The 27,768-nt window shown below is 34.2% G+C and overlaps 3 protein-coding genes across 4 annotated transcripts in view; all 3 read left to right on the top strand.

Moving 5' to 3' along the window:
• Window positions 1-6,835, top strand: part of LOC135846560 (histone-lysine N-methyltransferase trithorax-like) — a 40,508-nt gene extending 33,673 nt beyond the window's left edge. Inside the window, exons 16-18 of the mRNA XM_065365729.1 lie at window positions 4,770-4,932; window positions 5,082-5,228; window positions 5,306-6,835. Of these exons, the coding sequence (XP_065221801.1) occupies window positions 4,770-4,932; window positions 5,082-5,228; window positions 5,306-5,479 (484 nt within the window). The 3' untranslated portion in view covers window positions 5,480-6,835. The remainder of the gene's footprint in view (window positions 1-4,769; window positions 4,933-5,081; window positions 5,229-5,305) is intronic.
• A 4,414-nt stretch (window positions 6,836-11,249) lies between these two features.
• Window positions 11,250-20,388, top strand: LOC135848547 (uncharacterized). Its single transcript, XM_065368474.1, has 22 exons — window positions 11,250-11,395; window positions 11,525-11,722; window positions 11,816-11,830; window positions 11,953-12,096; window positions 12,185-12,283; window positions 12,459-12,536; window positions 12,647-13,081; window positions 13,151-13,216; window positions 13,341-13,391; window positions 13,475-13,591; window positions 13,682-13,840; window positions 17,099-17,152; window positions 18,386-18,424; window positions 18,523-18,540; window positions 18,683-18,715; window positions 18,805-18,819; window positions 18,964-19,029; window positions 19,485-19,505; window positions 19,716-19,763; window positions 19,858-19,890; window positions 19,988-20,078; window positions 20,169-20,388. The coding sequence occupies exons 1-22, from the start codon at window positions 11,329-11,331 to the stop codon at window positions 20,299-20,301; spliced, it is 1,980 nt and encodes a 659-aa protein (XP_065224546.1). The 5' UTR covers window positions 11,250-11,328; the 3' UTR covers window positions 20,302-20,388.
• Window positions 20,389-22,158: 1,770 nt separating this feature from the next.
• Window positions 22,159-25,092, top strand: LOC135848166 (uncharacterized). Of its 2 annotated transcripts, none has more exons than XM_065367978.1 (7): window positions 22,159-22,564; window positions 22,651-22,727; window positions 23,267-23,293; window positions 23,403-23,637; window positions 23,760-24,023; window positions 24,291-24,435; window positions 24,524-25,092. In XM_065367978.1, the coding sequence occupies exons 1-7, from the start codon at window positions 22,479-22,481 to the stop codon at window positions 25,040-25,042; spliced, it is 1,353 nt and encodes a 450-aa protein (XP_065224050.1). In that variant the 5' UTR covers window positions 22,159-22,478; the 3' UTR covers window positions 25,043-25,092. The 2 variants fall into 2 exon arrangements, with proteins under 2 accessions (XP_065224050.1, XP_065224049.1); XM_065367977.1 differs by having other exon boundaries at window positions 24,291-24,441.
• Window positions 25,093-27,768: the final 2,676 nt, after the last annotated feature.

Below are 27,768 nucleotides of genomic sequence, written 5' to 3'. Positions count from 1 at the left end.
TATTCTCGCGAAGTTATTGTGCTCAGGCCGTTGAATCTGGCCAGGTTTCCAGAGTTGAAAGTAATTCTGTTTTAATTTAATCAAGTTGCGAAAAGTCGAATTTTAGTTTCGCCATTCGAAGTAAGAAAGGTTAGGCAAGTATTTTTTCACCAATTTGTGAATTTTTCAGTTACCTATTACGAAAGAAACGAGCAAGAGATTTTGTTGCTTGTGTTGTGCCAGCGGACCTCTCACTGTTGTCGCGCGATTACCTAAAGCTGCCTTTACGAAAGGCGAAACGATACCGATTTTTTTGGAAATTAAGAATACCAGCGACGTGAACATTCAACAGGTTGTCATCGAACTCACAGAGGTTAAAAGAAGACCTTACGGGCCAACTTTTGAGAAATTCTCATTTCCTACACGCAGTTCGGTTAATTTCGTGATGTTTAATTGATTAGGAAATAGTTTGGGATGACTGTTTTTGTGGTGCCTTCGACAGAAAAAAATCTGTTCTTGAATCAGTACATCTTCCCGGAGTTGGAGTGGGGAGTTCTGGCACGTGGAATACAGTTATTGAGATCCCTTCCAAGTCATTCCCTTACGTTGGAGAGGACCAGTGTTTGATTCGATTACGTCGTGAAGTGCTTGTCTGTATGAGTTTATTCATCATGGGCGAATTGTTTTTCCCGTGTTTGATGACGAGAATTTTTTTTTAGATTGTGGCCAAAGCGTCGGACGAGGTGCATTTATCTTTGAAATTACGTATTCCTATCGAAATCAGCGATGTGGTTCTGGACGCGTGAAATGAAACCTCGTATTTGGCTGATGAATAATATCGCTGCGAAAATACGATCTTCGTTGTTGGGAATAAAATAAGTGTTGCGAAATGGCGTGTGAAATTTTCAATTGGTGTGATTTGAGATGTCTGGATATTCGCTGAAGGACGTTCAACGTTTCGAATAATTTTAAAAATTAATTTCAATATTATCGATGTTTTGTCGGAATAGTGTACAATAATGGTATTTTTAGGCAGATTAAAATGATCGAATGACACGACAACACCAGTGTTTATATTCATTTTTTATTATCGTCTCATAAGGAGATTACTCGTGGTGTGTGTCCGCTTCAGATTTCCTCCTCCCCCCCCCCCACCCTAATCAACAATTTAGCAACCTAAATTGTTTTTTTGAATTTCTGCGAATTTTTAAAGATTCCAAATGCACTCTTTTCGGCGACGAAAAGGAATTGGTTGGTCTTGAAACCAACCTTCTATCAACTCCAGAGCTGTGGGACCGAATCGATTTTGGGGTTGGATTTTGGTTTCTGGATTGGATTGGATTGGATTGGATTGGATTGGATTTGATTCGTCTCGGTTTCGGGATTTTCATTTCAACCAATTTTAAGCCCAAATTGGCTGATGGACCCTGCGAGGGTCTGAAAAATTGGAGGTTTTGATGCGCAGAATTCAATGGTGCAATTAGTTCAACGTTTTAAATGCATTATTTTGTTCAATTCGTCGTGTAATTGTTATTATTATCTGAATGAACGACGATAAATGATGTAAAATGACCGTTTATCAAAATAAAATCGTAGAAAAAAGGCAAAAGTTGAAATCCCGAGACCGAAACGATTTTGTTTTGGTTCCGAGTTGGATTTGAATCGGATTTAATATCGGTTCCGGTTTCGGAATCGTTTTGGATCCACAGCTCTGATCAACTACGCTGAACTGCGCATGATTCTTCAAAAATTATTGAATTCGTTCGTAAATGATTCGCCAAAAATTCAGCAGATGACTCGATTCGTTCGTGAACGAGTCATTTATACGAATCAATTCGTTCGCGAATGATTTACCAGAAATTATTTAATTCGTTTGTGAATGATTCACCAAAAATTGAGTGGATAAATCAATTCGTTCGCGAATGATTTACCAAAAATTATTTAAATTCGTTCGTGAATGATTCACCAAAAATTAAGTGGATGAATCAATTCGTTCGCGAATGATGTACCAAAAAAATTTTAATTTGTTCGTGAATGATTCGCTAAAAATTGAGTAGATGTATCGATTCGATCGCGAATGATTCAATAAAAAATTATTAAATTCGTTCGTGAATGATTCACCAAAAGTTGAGTAGATGTATCGATTCGTTCGCGAACGGGTCACTTATACGAATCAATTCGTTCGTGAATGATTCATCAAAAATTGAGTCGATGTATCGATTCGTTCGCGAATGATTCTCCAAAAACCAAGTAGATGAATCGATTCGTTCGCGAACGAGTCACTTTATACGAAATAAAAATACATATATTCGACCGCGAATGATTCACTGAAAAATTATTAAATTCGTTCGTGAATGATTCACTAAAAATTGAGTAGATGTATCGATTCGTTCGCGAATGATTCTCCAAAAATTGAGTACATAGATGAATCGATTCGTTGGCGAACGAGTTACTTATACCAAATTACAAATCTATTCGATCTTGAATGATTCCTAAAAAATTAATAAATTCGTTCGTGAATGATTCATCAAAAGTTGAGTAGATGTATCGATTCGTTCGCGAACGAGTCACTTATACGAATCAATTCGTTCGCGAATGATTTACCAAAAATTATTCAAATTCGTTCGTGAATGATTTATCAAAAATTGAGTCGATGTATCGATTCGTTCGCGAATGATTCTCCAAAAATTAAGTAGATGAATCGATTCGTTCGCGAACGAGTCACTTTATACGAAATTACAAATCTATTCGATCACGAATGATTCACTAAAAAATTATTAAATTCGTTCGTGAATGATTCACCAAAAATTTAGTAGATGAATCGATTCGTTCGCGAATGATTCTCCAAAAATTGAGTACATAGATGAATCGATTCGTTGGCGAACGAGTTACTTATACCAAATTACAAATCTATTCGATCGTGAATGTTTCCTAAAAAATTATTAAATTCGTTCGTGAATGATTCATCAAAAGTTGAGTAGATGTATCGATTCGTTCGCGAACGAGTCACTTATACGAATCAATTCGTTCGCGAATGATTTACCAAAAATTATTCAAATTCGTTCGTGAATGATTTATCAAAAATTGAGTCGATGTATCGATTCGTTCGCGAATGATTCTCCAAAAATTAAGTAGATGAATCGATTCGTTCGCGAACGAGTCACTTTATACGAAATTACAAATCTATTCGATCACGAATGATTCACTAAAAAATTATTAAATTCGTTCGTGAATGATTCACCAAAAATTTAGTAGATGAATCGATTCGTTCGCGAACGAGTCACTTATACGAATCAATTCGTTCGTGAATGATTTACCAAAAATTATTCAAATTCGTTCGTGAATGATTCATGAAAAATTGAGTCGATGTATCGATTCGTGCGCGAACGAGTCACCATTCGTTCGCGAATGATTCTCCAAAAACTAAGTAGATGAATCGATTCGTTCGCGAACGAGTCACTTTATACGAAATTAAAAATACATGTATATTCGACCGCGAATGATTCACTAAAAAATTATTAAATTCGTTCGTGAATGATTCACTAAAAATTGAGTAGATGTATCGATTCGTTCGCGAATGATTCTCCAAAAATTAAGTGGATGAATCGATTCGTTCGCGAACGAGTCACTTTATACGAAATTACAAATCTATTCAATCACGAATGATTCACTAAAAAATTATTAAATTCGTTCGTAAATGATTCACCAAAAATTTAGTAGATGAATCGATTCGTTCGCGAACGAGTCTTTTATACGAATCAATTCGTCTGCAAATGATTTACCAAAAATTATTCAATTCGTTCGCGAATGATTCACCAAAAATTGAGTGGATGAATCGATTCGTTTGCGAATGATTCACCAAAAATTATTCAATTCGTTCGCAAATGATTCACGAACAATTAATCAATTTGTTCGTGAATGATTCACTAAAAATTGAATATTTCGTTCGCGAATGATTCACCTAAAAATCGATCAATTTGTTCGATTAACAATCGGTTGTGAATGATTCGATTCTATTCGATTCACTTTGATTGAAAACAGATTAATTCCTACACAATAGTTAGATACCTACCATGTCAAGGTCGTCTGTCCTCCTGTCTGGCCTATTAAGGTTACTTACCCGTCTACCAGGCCTGTCAAGGTCATCTGTCCGCTTGTCGGGCCTCTCGAAGTCATTGACTTACCTGTTCGTCATCGTTAGGTCATTGACCCGCGTTTCTCTCAAAATAAAGGGTAGGGGACTCTATCATCAAAAGTGTGTGCTCTAACGTGCTTCAACAATGCTCTAAAGTTCTGCATGATGTTTTTCTGATTTTGCAGCATAGATAGGTAAGTTGAATGTTTTTGTACAAAAATGAAGTGAGTGAAGAAAGAGTGGTGCTCTAACATCAGGACTGAGTGCTCTGAGCATGTTCTATAAACTCTCTTTCCTTCAATATACGAGTCTGAACTAGTATCAAAAAGTTGATAACGCGATATTCTGACAGATTTGTGAACATTTTGAGCGATTTTGATTCGTTTAATAATCTTTATTACGTAAGTTCTCAGTGCTAAGTACGAACTATTTCATCCTAGAGTTTGAGCAGTTTTAAAAATCATTACAAAGTTGACTGTATTTTAACATACATATGTATTTAAATACGTAATTATAGTCATCTTCGAACAATTTTTTGATAGTTTTTTTTTTTACAATTTCATGAATTTTTTCTGTCGTAGTTTGATTTTACTGTATAAGCCACTTTTACAATAATTTTCACCTGCGAATTTTCCTTGATTTTTTTCACTTACAGGAGAGTGACCAGTTTAAATTTACCTATGGCAATGAGGTTCCGTCATCTCAAAGAGACTGCAAAAGAAACTGTCGGCGTATTCAGATCTGATATCCATGGCAGAGGGTTGTTCTGTCTGCGTGACATTGATCCTGGTGAAATGGTCATCGAGTATGCTGGAGAAGTAAGTACTTTACTTGGACAATATGCAAAATACGTGTGTTTGATCGTAAAATTCAATCGAAATGGAAATTCAGTCCAAAAATATCTAAATGAAAATCGTCAAATCGTATTCGTTCAATTTCTACATAAAATCTCCATCTTTTTCAACAGGTTATCCGGTCAACTTTAACCGACAAAAGAGAAAAATACTACACGTCCAAAGGAATAGGCTGCTACATGTTCAGAATCGACGATAAATACGTCGTAGATGCCACCATGTGCGGTAATGCTGCCAGATTCATCAATCATTCTTGCGAAGTAAGCATTATAATCCAGTTTTTTTCTCCAGTAACATTCGTGTACTCAAATTAACCCTTTTTTTGTTCACTTTTCAGCCCAATTGTTACTCCAGAATAGTAGATATCCTGGGTAAAAAGCACATCTTGATATTCGCCTTGAAGAAAATCCCCAAAGGCGAAGAGCTCACTTACGATTACAAATTCCCGTTAGAAGACGATAAAATATATTGCCATTGTTTGTCTCGCAAATGTCGTAAATACTTGAATTAATCATCATCGACGATACGACGATTCGACGTAGACTACTAGTGTAGCTTATTCACTCAAAATGCTTGCTATATTGAATGAAAAGTTACCATTTTCATGTCGCCATATTGTTTTTATTTTTACCTACTTTTTTCCCCCCAATGCAACTTTTTTCTTCCTTTATTATTATTATTATTATTTTTATTTATTCGATAGTTACGCTTTGTTTTAACTCGGTCTAATTCCCCATGCCCGGATCCTAAAGAGGGGTTTGACAACTTCCTAGTCTTGGAACTTATATTTTTACGGAAGTTTTTTAACTTTTGATTTTATTTTTATTCTTTATTTATTTTCTTGATTTTTTTATAAGTATAGTTTCGAGTGTGTTTGTTTTTATGTGTTTGTGTGTGTGTGAGCGACTTGACTTTAAAATATTATTGTAAAAGTTTCACAAAACTGTGATTTTATTTCGAAGCAGTGTAGAGTAAAGTTTCAGGGTAGTTTTTTCCTCGTTTTAAAGTAGATAATTTTTAAGTTTTGTTTTTTTTTATATATGTGTTTAATTTGGTCTTATTACGTACGTATCTTCGAGATTCGTATGAATCATCATAGATGATCATAATAATATTATCGTGTATGTGTTTATCGTGTTTTTTCTTTAATGAAATAAAAATTCATTTATCGTGTTAGACTTTTATCATAATACGCGCCCGAATCACTGTAAAATGTATTTTTAAGACTGTTGTTGATTTTCGACTTATTTTTAAGCGTAATTTTGTTACCAAAATTTTTGAAATGAATTATCACACTTGGCATTATAACTATGTAGAAACCCCTACGGTTATTCTTCGCAAGAATAACACTGTATCGTGTATTTCGAATTACCCACGAGTATAAAAAAGTACAGCATTTTGTTTGTACTCGTTTGTGATTTGAGAATTTTTTTTTTCTTTCTAATAACGATGAGAATTTTTTTTAACTGTGATATTCTCTGTAAATAGTAATATTTTTTCATTTTTTAATCACGCCGGCGTGTTTTGAGATTAAATTCAGGGAACGATGAGAACGATGAAAAGTAGATTTATTTTTCTTTCACTTTGTCTTTTTACGTGTTACTAATTATTGTACTACTACTTGATTTTAATTCGTCATTATTTTTATTGAATTTTGTGTGTTAGTTATTAAGCGAATCATACTTTTTTTTTCCTTTTTTTTCGTTTATTTGTATTTTTTATCGAAAAGATAGCCTTCGTTAGAATTTGTAATTACTAATAAAAAATCATTACGTTACCCTAAAATTATAAAAGATTTATTATTTATAATTTTATTTTTTTTTGTAACGGATAATAAATTTTTGCGTTGAATAAATTTTAAATTTTATTACGTTGAATTTTTTGCGTGTGGAAACTGAAAAAGTTGAGGTCTTGGGCGATCTGAATTTTCGAATCGGTGAAAAACCTCATTAAAACGTGAAAATAACATTAAAATCGTGATCTGCGACCTCAAATTAGTATACATAAAAATATTAGAAAAAAATTCAACTTGAAATCATCGAAATAAATAAAATTCCGGCGAAAAATGAACATTTAGCGCCATCTACAAGGTTTAAAACGAAACATTTTGTGAGAAATTGAGAATTTTCAAAATCAACGGACACGTAGCGCCATCTATTGGAATAAATTGAAAATTTTGTTCTATGTTTAAAAAGCGAGGTGAAAAAATGACAGAATAAGAGCTAGATATGCGCGTGGCGCTATCTATCGGAATATTACGGAACTACAACACACAGAGCATAGAAAAATCCATTCCTCTCCCTGAATTTAGACTTAGTTCCGAAATCTTCGGAAAGATAGCGCCAAGCGCATATCTAGCGCTCATTTCGTCACTTTATTCATCTCGTTTGTTTAAAACAGAATGAAGTTTCTGTTTTATTCCAATAGATGGCGTTGCGCGTCTGTTGGAAATTTTTCATTTGCGAATTACGATTATTTTTTTCGAAATCGACGAATTTTTACTAATTTGAGGTCGCTGATCACGATTTTGATGTCATTATTACGTTTTAACGAGGTTTCATGCTAATTCGAGGGTGCTAATTAAGATGCAGAGGTTAATATGGTATTTTAATTAAAATTAAAAACCATCCACGAATGTAAAACAAAATAACTTGGGGCACATAGAAGCCCCTGAGTTCAAATTTATAGTTTACAAGACTTTACTTTGAGCTTTTGGATTTTGAGATTTGAGGTACTTATTGAGATTTCAGATTTGGAGCTTTTGGATTTTGAGATTTCAGATTATGAGATTTCAGATTTTGATCTTTTGGATATTGAGATTTCGCATTATGAGACTTCAGATATTGAGATTGAAGATATTTCGGATTATGAGATTTGAGATTTTGATACCTATTTCAGATTTTGAGCTTTTGGATTTTGAGATTTTGGGTTATGAGATTTCAGATTTTAAGAATTTAGATTTTGACATATTTTTGGATTTTGAGATTTCAGTTTTTAAAATTTCAGAATTTCAGATTTTGAACTTTTGGATTTGGAGATTTTGGATTATAAGATTTCAGATTTTGAGCTTTTGGATTTTGAGATTCCAGGTTACGAGATTTCAGATTTTGATATTCCAGATTTTGAGAATTGAGATTTTGAGACTCCAATTTTGAGATTTTGAGCTTTTGGATTCTGAGATTTCAGATTTCGAGATTCCAGATTTTGAACTTTCGAATTTTGACATTTTGGATTTTGAGATTTCGGGCTTTGAGATTTCAGATTTTGAGCTTTTGGATTTTGAGATTTCGGGTTATGAGAATTCAGATTTTCATATTTCAGATTTTAAGACTCCAAATTTTGCAATTTGAGATTTTGAGCTTTTGGATTTTGAGATTTCAGATTTTGAGATTCCAGATTTTGAACTTTTGGATGAGATTTTGACATACCTATTTCATAATTTGAGATTTTGAACTTTTGGATTTGGAGATTTTGGATTATAAGATTTCAGATTTTGGGCTTTTAGATTTTGAGATTTCAAGTTACCTAAGTATGAGATTATAGATTTTGATGTTTCAGATTTTGAGAATTGAGATTTTGAGACTCCAGATTTTGAGATTTGATATTTTGAGCTTCTGGATTTTGAGATTCCGGATTTTGAACTTTCAAATTTTGACATTTTGGATTTTAAGATTACAGTTTTTGACATTTCAGATTTTAAGCTTTTGAATTTCAAGATTTCGGGTTATGAGAATTCAAATTTTTATATTTCAGATTTTGAGACTCCAGAGTTTGAGATTTGAGATTTTCAGTTTTTTGGATTTCAAGATTTCGGGTTTTGAGATTTCAGATTTTCAGATTCCAGATTTTGAACTGTTGGATGAGATTTTGACATATTTCATAATTTGAGATTTTGAACTTTTGGATTTGGAGATTTCGGATCATATGTAGGATTTCAGATTTTGTGCTTTTAGATTTTCAGATTTCGGGTTACCGATGAGATTTCAGGTTTTGAGAATTGAGATTTTGAGACTCCAGATTTTGAGATTTGAGATTTTGAGCTTTTGGATTTTGAGATTTCGGGCTTTGAGATTTCAGATTTTGAGCTTTTGGATTTTAAGATTTTGGATTATGAGAATTCAGATTTTCATATTTCAGATTGTGAGACTCCAGATTTGGAGATTTCAGATTTTGAGCTTTTGGATTTTGAGATTTCGGGCTTTGAGATTTCAGATTTTCAGATTCCAGATTTTGAACTTTTGGATGAGATTTTGACATATTTCATAAACTGAGATTTTGAACTTTTGGATTTGGAAATTTTGGGTTACCTATGAGATTTAAGATTTTGATGTTCCAGATTTTGAGAATTGAGATTTTGAGACTCCAAATTTTGAGCTTTTCGATTTTGAGATTTCAGATTTCGAGATTCCAGATTTTGAACTTTTGAATTTTGACATTTCGGATTTTAAGATTACAGTTTTTGAAATTTCAGATTTTGAGCTTTTGGATTTTAAGATTTCGGGTTATGAGAATTCAGATTTTCATAATTCAGATTTTCAGATTCCAGATTTTGAACTTTTGGATTTTGAAATTACAGTTTTTGAGATTTCAGATTTTCAGATTCCAGATTTTGACATAAGTATTTCATAATTTGAGATTTTGAACTTTTGGATTTGGAGATTTCGGATTATGAAATTTCAGATTTTGAGCTTTTAGATTTTGAGATTTAGGGTTACCTATGAGATTTCAGGGTTTTGAGAATTGAGATTTTGAGACTCCAGATTTTGAGATTTGCGATTTTGAGCTTTTGGATTCTGAGATTCCAGATTTTGAACTTTCAAATTTTGACATTTTGGATTTTAAGACTACAGTTTTTGAAATTTCAGATTTTGAGCTTTTGGATTTTAAGATTTCGGGTTAGGTATGAGAATTTAGATTTTCATATTTCAGATTTTGAGACTCCAGATTTTGAGATTTGAGATTTTCAGCTTTTGGATTTTGAGATTTCGGTCTTTGTGATTTCAGATTTTCAGATTCCAGATTTTGAACTTTTGGATTTGGAGATTTCGAATTATAAGATTTCAGATTTTGAGCTTTTAGATTTTGAGATTTCGGGTTACCGATGAGATTTCAGATTTTGATGTTTCAGATTTTGAGAATTGAGATTTTTGAGATTTCAGATTTTCAGATTCCTGATTTTGAACTTTTGGATGAGATTTTGACAGATGTTATAATTTGAGATTTTGAACTTTTGGATTTGGAGATTTCGGATTATAAGATTTCAAATTTTTTTTCAGATTTTGAGCTTTTAGATTTTGAGAATCGAGATTTTGAGATTTGAGATTTTGAGCTTTTGGATTTTGAGATTCCAGATTTTGAACTTTCGAATTTTGACATTTTGGATTTTAAGACTACAGTTTTTGAAATTTCAGATTTTGAGCTTTTGCCAACTTACCGGATTAAAAGCAGTTTTTCGACGTTAATTTATTAAAAGTTGAATTCGTTGAAACCCCCCACATTTTGAGTGTTTTTTTTTGCATTGAGAGTAGACAACTTCTTCAACACATTCAAATAAATTCGTTTTTTCTCTTTCAAAATCCCTCTACAAATGTAAAAGAAATTATTTTAGGGTAAATCTAGGCTGCAGAGTTCAAAATTCATAATCAATTTCACTCAGGGATGCCAACTTACCGGATTGAAAACAGTTTTTTGACATCAATTAATTTTAATAAAAAAACCCACGTTTTGAATGATTTTTTTGCCTTGAGAGTAGGCAACTTCTTCAACACATTCGAATAAAAATTTGACGAACGAATGAGAACTCAAAATGAATGGAATAGAATTGAAAATGTGAAAATGAACTAAATTGTGTGGAGCGTTAATTTTTGGATCAAATATCAATTATTTGTAGAGGTTCGTACAGTTTTTTGGAAATGTTTCGATTTCGATAAATTTTACAAACATCCTTGATGAATTTTTTTTGAAAAATATTTTCCGATTTTATGTAAATTTTCGTGAGTTGATCACGTTAATACGCAGCCTTAAGAAAAAACTGAAGGTACCAGTCTAAAATTTCTAAAACACGAACGACGTAAGTACATGAAAAATTAAGATTATCGTACGTGTGCTCGAGAATTTTTTCACTAGGTATGTTGCGTGTTTATAGTTGAATCAGCAGCTCATTCGACGTGAAACCCCCATACATTAATTAGTACGATGACAAGTTCACATCTGTCACCATAAGTCACCTGCTTTATTGTGCTCAATTTCAAAAAAGTCATTCAGCTTGTGCTCGCAGTGAGAAAAAAAGTGTGAGAAAGATAGTTTCATTGGAACATTGTATAGCTGGTTAGTGGTTACTCGCTTAAATCCTTCGAAAAAATGATGTTTTTAATGAAATTATTGAACAGGTTGTTGCACGTATTAATTCTCTTGAATCTAGTACTAGGTAAGATTATTTTGTACTCATTTATTTTTTAGTCCAACATACCAACTGAAGACGAAATTTTATAAAATTGAGGAAGATAATTTATCTATCCATTTCCTACGCTAGGAAAATAATTTTTTATTGTTTCAGAATGCCTTACACATGGTGGTGATGGTTCTTCTTCGAGTGGTGATTCTCCTACGACTGTTGATCCTTCTGTAGCTCAAGCAGTTGATCCCAATCCAGCAGCAGGAAACCCATCTGCGCAGTCCAAGTCCAGATTTTCTGGTATTAAACAGATGTTCACCCCTGATGCAGAAAAGTGGCGCCAGCGAAAAGAAAAATTTTGTAAAATATTATTATTCAACTATTTTTTTAAAAATATAAGTATTTGTCAATTCACTTGACTTGATTCATATCGTTGATTTTTTTCATTTTCAGTCAGTGGTTTCAAAAGTAAGTACCTACTTATCATAATAAATTGACATTTAAATTTTTATTATATTTTGCGTAATTCTTGTTCTGATTTTTTTTTTTTTTTTTAAATACTTACACTACCTACATCATCTTTGCCTCAGGAAAACCAGCTGCAGAAACAAGTGTAAAACCAGTCGAAGGAAATGGAGAAAACTTAGATAATGAAACAAACGAAAACCCAGCTGAAGAAAAAATTATTGAACCGCCAGCGCAAGTAACACCTGCACAACCAGTCGAAGAAACAGGTAAATAAGCTTTGTAAATTCATAAATTTTCAAATTCTTATGTCTTGGATTACCAAGGTGAAGCTGAAATTTTACTCTCAATTTTCAGATACATTGAAATTCGCTAAACTGGCTTTGGTGACCTTGCAGATTCTCATGGATAAGAAAGTTTTTGATAATTATTCGAACCCTTTGAGTTACAAAATAAGTGAGTCTTTTTCAAATTGAAATTTCATCTTCAGGTACCTGTACCAATTTATTGGTAGGTACTTTTTTTATTGGAAATTATTCTTAAAGAAGAGAGAAACTCTGGATCTTCTGGGAACAGGAGCTTATAGTTTACCTAAAAAAAAAATGATGATAGTTTTGAAATAATGTTGCAGATCATTTCGACGTCAGACAACATATATTTACCAGAAAATCCATCAAAATGGACGCATATGATGAAACCTTTATGAACAGTAAGCACTTAACTTTGCATTTTACCTACTTGTAAAATTATACAAAGCAAAAATTTGAATCACTCGCTGTTTCTTTGTTTCTTAATCATAAATCACGTTTTATATTCCAGTTTATAATAAATTTCTGTACGAATTATGCCATCCTTTGTTCACCCTGTACGAGAAACGTTTGGAGCAAGACAAAGACCTAGCAGATAAAAAAGGCAATCGCCTATATAACCCCGAACAAACCGTCTATCGAGTTCATCTACCTCCAGTACATCCACCTCATTCTTCTGTAACAAATCCTCCATCAATTTTGAAAGAACCTACCCCAGATCATCATGTAACTAGTCCACCAAGAAATGGTAACAAAGTTAATTTCGCTAATCCTGAGGTTACTGCACATATACCACCGCTTGGCAAGGGTAGAACCCCACCTAAAAGTGAATTACCTTATTCGCAACGAGCATCATGGATGTCTAAAACGTCTGCGAGAAGTTCAAGAAGGAGAGGTCCATTTCAGCCTCGAGCTTTGACTTATTCGCAGAAAGCTGTTATATACAGTGAGTATTTTGTTTAGTTTTCAATGTTTAAATAAAGTGTTGAAATTGAACTACGATATTTTGGTACAGGAGTAATAAAGTGGGCTTCGAAATTCTTAATTGAACCCAGCTATGTTCCTGCAAACAAGTTTAAGCGTATGTGCACAAATTTCTTTTCTATCTAGTTTTTAGTTTTTTTTTTTAGATTAGGTACCTACCAATTCATTCTTGTTGAGTAGGTCTAGGTACCTATCTGATTTTTCTTGGTATTTATTTCTAGGTAGATTGGATGAGGTTTCAGCCAAGTATGGCATGAATTTACTAGATCCAAGTTGGTATTTTATAATTACCTAGGTATACTTCATGATGTAAGTGGGTAGATGCTTTCTAATAAGCAGATGAATATGATCTCAGAATACGATAATTTGGAGCCATCGATCATAACTTACGATTGTATCCCGCATAAACCAACAGATATGGAACACTGCTGCGAAGATAAAGATATAACCATCGAATATTTATATCATATCAGTAAATTGATGCCCTCAACATTTTTTTTTTTTTTTTGAGAGAGAGTTGCAAAAAATTTAGGTAATTTTTTTTTAAATTTAAATATTATAGGCGATGCTTACATGCAGCAAAAGCAGAGAAAAAAAGCAGAGAAAGAAGAAAGAAAGAATTTGGGACTCAAAAAAGAAAAAAAAGAGAAGGAAATAGACGATGAAAAATTGAGTAAAACAGCAAAATTCAGAGTAAAATGGCGGAAGTGTTCAGAAAAATGTAAGTGTCAACAGAGTATTTGTGCGTATCATTACAAGAGCCCTGCATAACTGCTTTCAGATTGATCATAGCAGAGAGAACGATTGCATTTGATGTGATGTAATCAAATGTGATCAAACAAGATAAAACCGTTGTGATATGACCTAATCAAACAGGTCGGATCAAATTTGATAAAATCTGAAATTTCCCAAATCAGATTTGCTGAGGCATAATCAATGTCCTAATCTGATCAGATCAACTCCTCTTCCCTATGGAAATTTATGGAATGAGTTGTGGATTCTCCATCATTTTTTTGTGATTGATAAACTTCTTAACCAGAAGAGAAACGGATCGATCGAGGTGAAAATCATTGTGTCTGGTTAGGTCTGGATAGATCTAATCTGATCAAAACTCTATTCTAAGTACTACACAGTTCTGGTCATATTTTTGATTGGATTTGACGAATGTCCAGATCTGATCTGGTTGAATCAGATATGATAAGACGAATCAAATAAGTACCTATGATCTGGTCAAGTCTGATCAGATTTATTCAGGTTTGATCAGACCTCTTCCATAGGATCTACATAAAACTGATCAAATCTTACTTCAATTTCCGCTCAATTTTTGACATCATCTCCTCAAACCCTTCACATCTGAAATTTTAATCAAGATCCTCGATTGCTAAGAATTGTCATCATCATCATTGGACTTTGACCTGGTGAGCTGTTCAGCCCATCTGGGGAACTGTGTTCAGCCCATCTGGCCTCTTGGGAACTGTAGAACAATTGCATGCCGATGTATCATCAAGTTTTTTCTTCGGTCTTCTCTGCTCCTCCTGCCAGCTGGAGTGTATTCTTTGACTTTTCAAGGGGACCGTTCATCAGTCATTCTATCAATGTGTTTTCTCCATTTCTTTCTGTAATCTTTCACTTGTCTAATAATTGACTCTGCTCCTAGCTCCTTCAGGATGTCTTTGTTCCTTTTCCTATCTGGACTATTTCTGCTGCAGTTGCTCTGCTTTTTATATCCTTTCTCATCATCCATGTTTCACTTCCATACAGCAGCATTGGTCTTGCCAGTGTATTGTAGATTCTTATTCGAGTTTCGTCGGCTCTGACTTTTCTTGGAGGAATGCCTCAGTTTATCATTCCGCTTACTCTCAGGAATTTCCCTATTGGGGGAAATCTGCCCATACGCTGAAAAAGATGCCAAAACCAGCTGGTTTATTTACGTATTCTGAATATAAGCATGAAAAAGCGCAGTTCAGAAGGCGGATTGGTGCACCAAAAAAAAATCTGCTAAAAAATACGCTACGTGAATATTTTGTAGCACATTTTTCTCGTGTAAGGCCACAGGCTTTCAAATTACATGGTGTGTTTCTTCACTCTGGAAGAAACCAACTACAAAATACGCCACTAACCCGTTTTTTGGTGTATTCTTTCACGTATTTGCTAAATAACACGTGTAAATGTGGTATTTTACGCAAATGTTTTAGCATAGTATAGAAATATTTGTGTTCATTCCATCACATGTCCCAGTGGTTGGGTAAGTAGGGAAGTCGCTTTCCACCTCAGAGATCCGGGTTCAATCCCTGGCAGAGCCAACAAATTTTCATGAATATAGGACATTGGCAGAATTTATTGCATAAAAAATGAGCAGAAAAGTATAGGTGGAAAGTGATGCAATTCCTGCCACTTTTTTCTTGCGTATAGTAGGCAGATTTTCACCCAATGGGGTTATTGATTCATAAGTTGTGTGTCAACTTCTCCATCATATGATTGCTCACATCCGAGATATTTAAAGCTTTCAACTTGTTCCACTGGCAGTCCATTTACAACGATTTCACTGTGTATTGACTTTTTCCCCTCAAAGGCCATCACTTTTGTATTTGACGATGAGATTCTCATTCCATATTTATCAGCTACTTTCTGAAGGTTGTGCATTGATCTCTGCAAGTCATCTTTGTTGTCAGCAAAGACCACCTGATCATCAGCAAATATGTAGCATGGTATTGACATGGGTGTCATTGATGTCTAGCCCTTTTGGCTTGGTTTTCAGCCATTTTTTAACCATGTCATCAAGGTAGATGTTGAACAGACTACATGACATTGGGTATGCTATTCCTGTCTTACTCCTCCTCCTATCTTCTTTGCTTATTCCAACATGTTTCCAGATCTTACTCTTCTTACATTATCTGTGTATATTTCTTCAATTAAGGGTACTATTTTTGTTTGTTCACTTTGGTTTTCCTCAGGATTTCAAACAACTTCTTCCTTCGTACTCAATCATACACTGTGTTGGGCAGATTCGCGAATTTTTTTTTTTGCTTGCGCATGCGCAAGTATATGCGCATTTTAGTGCGCATATTCCCCATATTCTTTTCAAAAAATTAGAACAATATTATTACTTAGTTGAGAGATGATAGGAAACTTTCCATGAAAAGGTTTTGGTAACTTTCAAATTATTAAGAAAAATTGGAAATTTATAAAGAAAAGTAGTTGTAAAACTTGTAAATTGTGGGAAAATTGTAAATAAAACTTTCAATTTTTTGAAAAAAGTCACGATTTTTATTTTTTGAGAGAATATTCTCCTAGTATTTGAGAATATTTGCGAATATGCGAGAATGTTCTCAGATTATGTCCAGATCAATGAAACATATGTGAGTTTCTGGGTTATATTCTCATCTCTTCTCCATTAGCAGCTTTGTTGCATATACCCCATCTATGCATGATCTTCCCTTTCCAAATCCATTTTGGCATTCCAATATTGTTGGCTCTGGGTGACTCTCAATTCTTCTTGCTAGCGTCTTTGCAAGTAACATTTAGTAGGCTAATTCCACAGTAGTTTCCTGGGTCATTTCAGTCTCTTTTTTTGAAAATGGGTATTACAATATTGCAGGTTGGAAATCTTTGGATATGGTAGCACCTAATAGTATTTTATTGTACCTACATAGAAAGCTAGCATTCTCGTCTTAATGGTTATTGTCATGTTCTTGAATAAGTCTGTTGGTAACTTATCGCTGACTGGGGGTTTTCCATTTCTGGAGCTTTTCAAGGTTCTATCTAGCTCTTCCTCAGAGAATGACTCATACATGTTCTCCTTGTGGTTTGCCGCTTCGACTTCATCTTCAGGATCACTCCATAGATTTGCGTAGTATTCGACCATTTTTCGCAGTCTGATGGGGCATGTGAATTTTATTTATAGCCGTTCTGAAATGTTTTCTGCATTCTTTCCTATTGTATGTATTTGCCACAAAATAAAATTCTGTACACTTTTCAGATGGTTTTTACCCTCAAGAACCGAACAAAAGACTGGCATTTGAAATAGTGGATGGTAAAACATTTTTCAACTTTATTGACCGCTGTTAAATAGCTATATACCTATCTATATGAATACACATGAAAAGTGGTATTACGCAGCCCATACTAGATAAACCTCAGACTTTTTGCAGCCCATCAAGACTTTTTGCAGCCCAGTACCGGGCTGCAAAAAGTCTGTTCTGTTTTCACTCGCCACAGACATTAGAAACAAGCCAACGCAATGTGTATATGAGACAGAATACCATTAAAGACCTGCATTATCCGAATTTATCAACTTAGCAATACATGCACGAGCGAATCGAGCACCTCGCCTCTCTCGAAGTCAACGAAAACATTTTTTTGATGGCGCAAAAAGTCTGGGGAATATCTAAAAAACATACACTCGAGTGGGGAGCTCTCCTCAAAAATCGAAAATCGAATTACAAGCCTAAATATAAGTCTTTTTCCAACCTGGTGGAGTATATACCTTCTTCTCATGGCCCAGCAGTAAGCTGCTGTGAGAACACGCGGAAAAAATGGAGCGCGCCCCTGCTAGTGCAAACCTAAGTCGGTCCGCAAATAGTCAGTGAAATATCATGGGCTGCGTAATGTATGGGGGCAATCTATTTATACATACTTGCATAAAAATAAAATAGAAATGAACAGATATAACCAGTATGTATACCTAATCCTCCAATTTCAATTGAACTGAATTCAGTTTATAAAAAAAGAATGCCATTTGAATGCATTCCATTTGAGGACGGCCAGTGGCATGAAAGTATAGACACTGTACCTGTGCCCTCCGGGGAAGACACCGAACTGCAGGCAACGGGGAAAAGGGACAGTAGTAAAATCTTGTGTCATGCCAATTTCTCCCGCTGGGTGCTCTTGGCTGCGCTAAACTTCAGTTTGCAGGTAGCGGGGAAGAGGGATGGCAATGGTATTTTGTGTCATGCCAAATTCATCCGCTGGATGCTCTTGGTTGCGTTGTACTTTGCATGGTATTCGTTCAAGAATTCGACACCAGCGCAGCCAATAGCACCCAGCGGAATAAATTGGCATGACACACATAATTTACCAATATGGCCGCTAGTTCGTTGTCTTTCCCCAGGTACAGTGTCTATGCATGAAAGAAATCAATTAAAAAAATTTTAATATCAATATTCATTTGTTTTGTGAAAAATAAAAAATACTCTCACAACTTGATACCAAATAGGCTACTTAGGTTTTAAAGGTTCCTTTGTAGAAGAATTTGTATCGATTTCAGCTTTTCGACCTGAAAAATTCAAAGAAATATTCCATATAAGTGAGTAAATCTTCTCATCTTTATAATGAGTATGGCTATAGCTTTACGAATCTTTGGCTATTATTTCAATAAATTCATATGAAGAATTTTCATTGCAGAACCGAAGGAGGCAAAAAGTATGGTTATGTATTTGATTATTACTTACCTATCCATGTACCTCTACCTATTCATGTAACAATTATTCATTGGAAAAAGAGAAGGAAGACAATCGAGTATAAAAAATTTATTTATTCACCTTTTTTTTGTTCATTTTGGCAGAAATCATAACCCAACGATACACGATACGAAAATGTAACTCACTTTTATTTAAATTATTAAGATTCAAATTTTACAATTTTTTCAATGGACCTAATTGATGACATTTTTATTCAAATTTTCAGACCAAGAAACATCTCGTAAGTATCCTAATAGATGAATATTGAAAACTGACTTACCTAGGTGCCTTATTAATTATCTGTAGATACTTATTATAGGTAGATATAAAACTTTGCGTTTTTTTTTTTTTTCAAAACGAAAGTCCTTGTCAATATTTATTTCAGAAAGACTTGGAGTTCAATTGCCATCCGCAAGTCTCATTCCTGGGGCAACCAGCATGGGAGAAGTCGGTAAGTTTTCAAAAACGTGACGAAACTCCAACCTGATTGGATCTTACCAGATCGGAGACCTCAGTAGGGCTGATCTGACCAGAACAGATGTGATCAGATCTGGTCATTCCGTATGGATCGAGGATCCAGCTTGATTTGACTAGATTTGATTACATCACAATGTGTTTATCCCTGATCAAATTCAATTAGGAGACCTGATTGATTAATGAGACTAGAGACCTGATCAGATGTGTTCATTCTCCTGATTCAATCAGATCAAGCTTGATCTAATTATAGAAGAACGCTGGTCGGATTAGATCCAGACATTCCCCAGATCCAATTTAGTCTGACCAGGTGCAATCAGATCAGAATTTTGATCGGATGATACGTCTTCAGATCTTACAAGATCCAATATTTTACACCAGAAATCTTACTTTACATTAATTTTTATTCAAATCTAACGAATATCATTTCAGGATTTCCTCCACCATATCACAGTGAGTATGACTACCATGATAACCATGATAAACCGTAACAGACTTTCTATGATCATCGCGCATGCGCAAACTCAGACTTCTCGTTTCTAAAACGGGCGCACGTTTATTTTACAACCCCGAAGCCTTCACTATTGTACAATATTGTTTTTCTGCACATGCGCAATCACTCCATTTCGGCTTCATTATCAAAAATCGATGTACCAATTCAAGAAGAAACAAATCCTCATTTGATTGAAGATCCTGTGGAACGTGAAAAAGGTGAGCATACTGCAGAAGTGCAGATGTAGTTAGGCCCATCTACTATTGAAATTGTACAATAGAGATTGATCAAGAATCATGATTTTTTGTGCAGCATTCGCAAGACTGGACATGTTATCTCGTGCAGGTGAATCTCAATTTCATCTTGCATTAAAATTTCTAGGAGAATGTACATAGATATACTTACCTATAGATACTCTATTTATTTCAATACATTTTTACAGAAAAGAAAGAGACTTGGGTTCAATCATGTTTCGTCAAGCCTTTTTGTGCCATAAAAAATGTAATAATGAGTGTGTTTACAAGTAGAAGTGGGTAAGTTTCATGTGCATAGTTTATTCGGTTTCCTGAGTGTTACTTGAAAATTTTCTAAATACCTGGTTCGATTACTTTTTTGAAAAACAGATCGACAAAAAATCAAAATCAACCGACAATCAATTCAGAACACTCCGAAGATGAACATAATATGCAGCCTCCACACCACCCTCCAGTTCATCCACATGAATCATCGGAAACCCATCATACTGTAGCTGATTGAAAACTTCTCCTCCTGATCCCTTCGCCTCTAATGAACACAAACATTGGCAGATTTTGTACTTTTTCCCAAATATAGCCGTGTGTTTTTCGTCAATTTTTCTAAAACGCCTTGACAAGTATTGTTTAAAAAAATTATGATTTTTCAGGGTAAGCGAGATTGTTAATCTCACGCCGGAGGGAGGGAGGGAGGGAGGGAGGGAGGTAGAGAAAATGTATCAAAAAAAACTTTCACCTTGAATTTTTTTAAATAAATTAGTTAGTACAAGTAGTTAAAATTATTCGTACCTAATTGAATTAAAAATGAATTAAAATAAAGCAAGTTGAATTAAAGAAAAATAAATTACGAGTAAAATGAATTGAATAGTACTTAAAACAAAAATTAATTAAACAAATAAATTGAAAAAAATCAAATTTGACGGAATTGAATGTGGGCAAATAAAATAAAATTAAATCGATGAAATTCAAAAACCTAACGAGAAGATTTATTCTTGAAAACTTTAAAAGAATTTAACAACCCAACAATTTTTTGCGAATTTGTTGGAAGAATATCGTACCTCTACATAAATGGAGCATTTCACAACTTTCAATGTTTTTTTGGGGGGGAGGGGGACTTGTGATCTTTCTATGTAACTTATACATATAAAACTTTTTTTTCACTGTTTAGCCATCGTTTCCAGTCGGACGAAATGTTTAATTGAACTGACATTTTCCAATTTGAACGATACTAGGTACCTAAGCTAGAATGAAGATCACGTCCTCAACTCTCCGTAACCTACATTTTCAACTTATAAGTAGGTATGTTCATTTTTTGAAAATTTTTGAAAAATTAAAAAACATCTAAAAGCCATTAGGTATTTAAGGTGAATTTTAAACTTTCTTTTATCATTCATTTTTTACTGAATGAATCAATGATGTGAATATGGGTAATTGATTTCTTCAAATTTTAATCGTACAAAATGACAACAACCGATTTTGAGGTATTCTGAAGCCTCCAGCAAGTTTACAGATACCTCTGGACATTTTAAATTAGGTACTCATCTGTAAGGGGCAAACATGAACTTTAGCAATACATATTGAGTAACTACTTCTTGGACCTTTTTCGGCCATTACCCCAAAAATATGAATTTTTAAGCCTTGAATTCATTTTTGGCACCTTCAAAGCATACTATAAAGTTTCCACTGTTCCCAAGAAATTTTCAATTGCAATAAATTGATTGAGACTGCAAAATGGTTCAAAAAAAAAAGTTTGTTTGCAGCTCTGAACATTAAAAAGAAAAAATTACATTCGTTATTGAAAAATATTTTTTGAACAAATCAGATCTGAAAAATGACCATACCTGAACAGATCTGATCAGATTTTCCTCTATTTGAATACACAAGAAAAATTCTAATCCCATCAACACTCCTATCTGATAAAATCAAATTGGATCAGGGAAATGTATTTTGATTGCATCAGATCTAGAGAAACGGGTCTGATGGGATCTGATCTGATCTGATCTGATCATTGATCGACGTCGATTGTAGGTTATACTTTTCATTGGGTTAACATGATTTTATCAGTTCAGAAAATGATCCAATCTGATCAGATCTGAATATTCCTGGATCCTAAATATTTAATCTGATCAGATGAAGTCAAATCTGATGTGACTAAAGTTTTATCAGATTAATCACGTTCATTTTATCTGACCATATCTACATCAATTCGATCAGCCTGTTTGATTAGATCAGAGCAGATAAGATGCTAACATTTGCGCTGAAACTTTGATATTAGGTACCTATAATATTACTCCCCCCTCACTTCAAAAAAAAAAAAAAAAAAAAAAATTGCAGTAGTCTTCACTAATCAGTTGACAAATTGTACAAAATTTTCGAGAACATTCTCCTTGATCGAACAACAATTCAACAGTATGGCGAAATTCATTCGTTAGCGATCATGAGGCAGATACTGGGTGTCGATTAACTATAATATATTGTAAAACAAAAGAAATATATTTTTTAACAAACTGAAATCCTGTACCCAAAGTGAAAAAAACATTAATGAACATATGCTAGCACAGCTTTGAAAATCCCGCCATTAAATATATATATATCTATAGTGTATACCTATTTGTTCAGAATCATTACATAGGTAGTATCTGCGCTAGCTGCGCATCAAAGTTTTCAACTTTTCGCTCAGCCATGAAAAATATCGCTTTTTATTGTACTGTTTTTTTATTAATTTACACAAATGAAATTTCGGCACCGAAATCACCACCACCAAAGCGGTGAGTACCTATTTCAATTTGAATTTACAATTTTCTTACGATTGAATATGAATCCGATAAATGATAGTATTGAAAAATTAATTTAGCTCAGCGAGTTCGAAAGAAAAAATAAAAGCTACTCGAGTTCCCACTGAACCTTCAGAGATATTGCCACGTTTAAAAGGTAATTAAAATGGATTTTATGCATCCAGGGGAAAAAATCAGATCTGGTCAGATCTCAACAGAATTAATCCGATCAAGAACCCTGGTCTGATTAGATCTATTGGATATCGGGATTTGAGCAGATCTGATCTAATCTAATCTGATCAAAAGGTCTGATAATATCTGGCTACAGAGCTCAGATCCAATCAATTTTATCTTGTTGGATCTGGTCAGATTTTATCAGATTTATTGATTTTCCACTGGGCGAGTGGGTACCTATTTTACCTATTTGTACTTGAATATGTTGGTTAGGGTGGAGTGAAAAAAATTCCTGAATTTGGACCAAAATTGGTGCAGAGGTTTACTTTGAGTGGGAGACTATCCAGAAAAATTTGGAACAGCGGGCTCAAAAGTTTTTTGGGTAGCCTCCCACTCAAAGTAGATAAACAACCTCACCAATTTTCGTCCAAATCCAAGACATTTTTTCCCACTCCATCACAATAGGTAGGTCTAGGTACCTAATTTTTATCAAATGCTATTTTTTTTTTTTTTTTTTTACAGAAATAAGTGAACCGTTGGAAATCAAAGGTACGTCTACGTATCTCCAATTTGAAAAGAAAATACATACACAATATAATATCTTTTTCAAAAAGACACTTCTCAATTAACATATGTAATTTGAAAAAATTCAAAATAGGTGAAGTAGAAAAGGTCCTTCCAACAAAAAAGGAAGCATTATGGATTTCCAGATTCATAACAACCATCACAAATTGGCTCACAATAGTATCTGAAGTTGCAAAATTAGACGCTTATCAAAAATCATATTATGAATTAGGTGATGATGTGTTTGATGAATGTATAAAAGGTGATAGAACAACTCCCATTCAAATGCTTTACCTCAAAGATGGTTCAGACCCACCAGAATATTACGCGTTAGTATGAAAACAAAATTTTTACACACTATCAAGGTTTATTCGAGGCTCGAGGCATTTGAGATAGTCCCACGATACAGTTTCTACGTCGATTAATCAAACAGGTACCTATATTTTTGCAGGTACAACATTATACCACATTGGATTAGTATAACTGGCACTGGGCTGGGCAGTGCAAAGCTCCACTTGCTACAAATTCATTATGAAAGAAGTAAAACAGCGATGGAAACACCCGATGGTCAGATGGTTTTGAGAAAAGATAAAATTTACGACACTAAAATTGAATTACTTTTTCCCTGGGTTTCAATTCGACTCGATAACGAAATTGTTCAATTTGGTGAAGAACAAGACCCGTATGAAGTAATGGAAGAAGAAGGCGTGATCAGGTGATTTTGAAACACAGTAGATAATTTATATTTTCCCAAATCATTTTGGTAGACTATAAATGGATCTAGGAATCAAGCCTGGTCAGACTCAAACTTTGATCTGATCTGCTCCAATTAGATTTATTCAAGAGGAAACGATTTGATTCGATGAAGTCTAAACAGCTATATCATAATCTGATCAAAACTCTCATAATTATGATTGGCCTGATCGAAATTTTTTTTATGGAAAAATTGTCTCAGATATTTCATCTCTCTGCTCCTCAACAGGTTTAACATATTCGATGTCAAGATAATCATGATCATGCAATTGGCAGAAATTGATAAAAGATTCATAAAGACAGATCCCAAAACTGGTTTAACGTATTACTTTCGATTACCAAAATTAACAGATCTACAAATGTCTGTGAGCAAGGTTCAAGTAGGTCAAAACTTCAAACAAAAACACGACACTTAATTTTAACATTAGCCATTTTTAATCGTGACTTCTCTTCGTCCTACAGCGTTATCATAATCAAATACAGAAGAAAATAAGTCGCGAAAAAGGAGAATACGTCGGCAAAGGGATCAATAAAGCCAGAGCTGAAAAAATCATTATCGAGCTTACCGAATTATTCAGCACTGAAGAAGGTCGTAAAGAACTATGCGATCGTTTGAAACCAGTTTTGGTGAACAAAGACGCCGAAGCGATTATGACAGCTCCGGATGTTTTAAGCATTGCTAAACACGTGGTTCTAGCTTGGGACAATGTCGTGCCTGAAATGCCACCAGCGACATGGACAACTGATGAAATAAAATTATGGCAGGAGGCTTTTTATGCCGGTTACAGCACATCAGATTTGGTTACGAAGGCGCTCAATTTTATTATGGTTCATTTTCAAAATGTACGTACTGGTAAAGACGGAGATGTCGATGTTCTTGGAAAAGGACCTCCTAGAGAATACAACGTGGCTGGTTTGAGCGTACACGATGTCGGATTCGATTATACGGAAACTAATTTAGTGGATACAGAAACCGATTAAGCAGAAATGTCGATCAACAGATCGTCGCTGGTAAACAATTCCAATAAAGCATTGAGTAAAAATTGAATCTTTCAATGATCTCACCAAGATTTTCTGGGCAGGGTTTTGGGTTTGGGCTTTCTATAAATCCGAGGAAAGGAGGTATGGAATCGGAATGCAATACGGTCTAATCAAATCAAACTGGATACAGGGTCCTTCCACGTCAATTCAACCAAGAAGTGGTAAGTAGGGGGGGGTCGGTGTTTTTTTTTAAAAGGAGGAGTTGCGATAAGGCCATTTTTTGGCACCAGCTAGTTATCGAATCAACCACTTTTAAAATGTTGTAATAAATGTCCCAAATACGAATCCGTGGTTGGTTACTCCAAAATGACCATTTTTTGGGCTCCAGGGGTTCCCAAAGTTGTGAATAACAAAATAGATAATTTTAGGAACCACTGAGTATTATTTTCAAAAACTTTTTTAGCGTAAAATATCGGTTTGAGCTCGATAAACCTTATGCGAGGAGATTTTTCTATTTTCGACCCTTGAGGGCGTAAATGGGGGAGGGGGTTCAATTATTTGAAAATTTTGGGCCCTTCGAACCCCGCCAAATAGATTTTTACAGTTTATTAGTATCCGGAAGACCTCCATCCTACAAAATTTTGTGCTCAGTAAAAATTTTCGCTGGTACTCGAAAATCCGAATTTCCAATTTTTCGTAATTTCGATATTTTGGGAACCCCTGGAAAACTAGAAACCTGCGATTTGCGCCAAACATAACGTCTTGAGGTATATATTCAATAATCTGGATGAAAAAGTTGAATTAGGCTTCCTATACTTATGTATATTCGTAATTTGGGAACTTTTTTTACAGCCCCCCACTTTAGGCACCCCTAAAAAAAGACGTTTAGGCATATTTTTTCAAATAAATTGAAGAATTTACATTTGAAACACACTAGCAAGTGCTCGATAATTTTTCATTTGATTTTTCCTGTAACTTTCAAAATTGAGCTATTTTAGGTCAAATTCTGGCATTTTTACTTTGTTGAAATCACGAGAACGATGTCTTTTCGAAGAGTTGAATCTCAGAATTTGACCCAAAATAGCTCAATTTTGAAAATTACTGGAAAAATTACAAGAAAAGTTATCGAGCACTTGCTATAAGTGTGTTTCAAATGTAAATTCTTCAATTTATTTGAAAAAATATACACAAACGCCATTTTTAGGGGTGCCTAAAATGGGATGCTCTAAAAAAAGGGTTCAAAATTACGAATTTACAGGGAGCTTAATTTACCTTTTTCATCTGAACACTCGAATGTACACCTCAAAACGATACGTTTGGCGCAAACCGCAGGTTTCTAGTTTTCCAGGGGTTCGCAAAATATCGAAATTGCAAAAAATTGGAAAATTGGATTTTTGAGTACCAGCGACAATTTTTTTGAGCTTAAAATTTGATAGGATGGAGGTCTTTCAGATACTAATAAACTGTAAAAATCTTTTTAGTGAGCTTCGAAGGGGTAGGTTCAAAATAATGGTTCCAAAATTTTCAAAAAATTGAACCCCCCCATTTTTGCCTCCGAGGGTCGAAAGTAAAAAAAATCCCCTCGCATAACGTTTCGGTGGTTCAAACAAATATTTTATGCTAAAAAAGTTTTTGAAAATTATACTCAGTGGTTCCTAAAATCATTTTTTTACTCGCAAATTTGGGTGCCCCTGGAGCCCAAAAAATGGTCATTTTGGGTTAACCATCCATGGATTCGTATTTTGTACATTTATTACAACATTTTAAGAGTGGTTGAGTCGATAACTAGCTGGTGCCAAAAAATGGCCTTATCGCAACTCCTCCTTTTCTGTGGAGAGACCTTCCGCAAAATTCGAAAAAATTCAATTTTCAATTCCAAACATCAAAAAAAGCTTGAATTCATTCTATTGTCTTATTTTGACCCATGTCTGACGTATTTCATGAAAAATTTGATAAAAATCACACTCATAGCAAGAAAATTAAAATTCGTTTACCACTTTTTTCATTTTTTCAAATTTTGATTTTTTTTTTGTGATGAGTTCATTTCATCGAGTGAAAGGGGTTTTTCAACTTTTTCACCAGATACGTAAAAATAGGGGTCAAATGGGCCAACTTTACCACTCAAAACTTTTTTTCATGTTTTAAATCAAAAAATCACATTTTTTTGAAAACTTTCAATTTTTTTAAATTGACTTTACGACATAATGCCATCCCAATTTTGTAATTATGTTGTTCAGTATGAAAAGTTGTCCATAATATATTTTTTTCAAAATTTTTGGGAAATAGGAACGATATGAAAACTACGTTTTGAAACTTTTTACGCTAATTTTTTGTACGAAAAAAGTGGCAACACTGATTTTTATGATATCACCAAAAAGCCTTTCAAAACCCTTAACTATTGGAAAAAAATCCATTTTGGTAGGTATCGTGGTTATCGAGTAATCCACCGCTGAAATGGATGATATTTCAAGTTCACTGAAAACTTCGACACTCCGTAGCAGCCTTTAAAAAAGAGTTAGAGAGCTGCGATTTGCGCCATTGGTCATACTTTCGGAAGGTCTTTCCGCAAAAAAAATTTCAAAAAAATCGCCAACCTCCCTAACCACTTCTTGGTTGAACTGACGTGGAATGACGGTCTGATTCAATTAGGTATTATACCTACATACCTACCTACTCTGATCAAACAAGTGTATACAAGGTCTCAGATCTAATCAAGCAGGTATAAG

This window comes from Planococcus citri, chromosome 5, assembly GCF_950023065.1.
Source record: "Planococcus citri chromosome 5, ihPlaCitr1.1, whole genome shotgun sequence".
In the NCBI taxonomy this organism is placed as follows: Eukaryota; Metazoa; Arthropoda; class Insecta; order Hemiptera; family Pseudococcidae; genus Planococcus; species Planococcus citri.
Note: the sequence above shows the minus strand (reverse complement) of the source record. Positions and strands in the feature narration are given on the sequence as shown.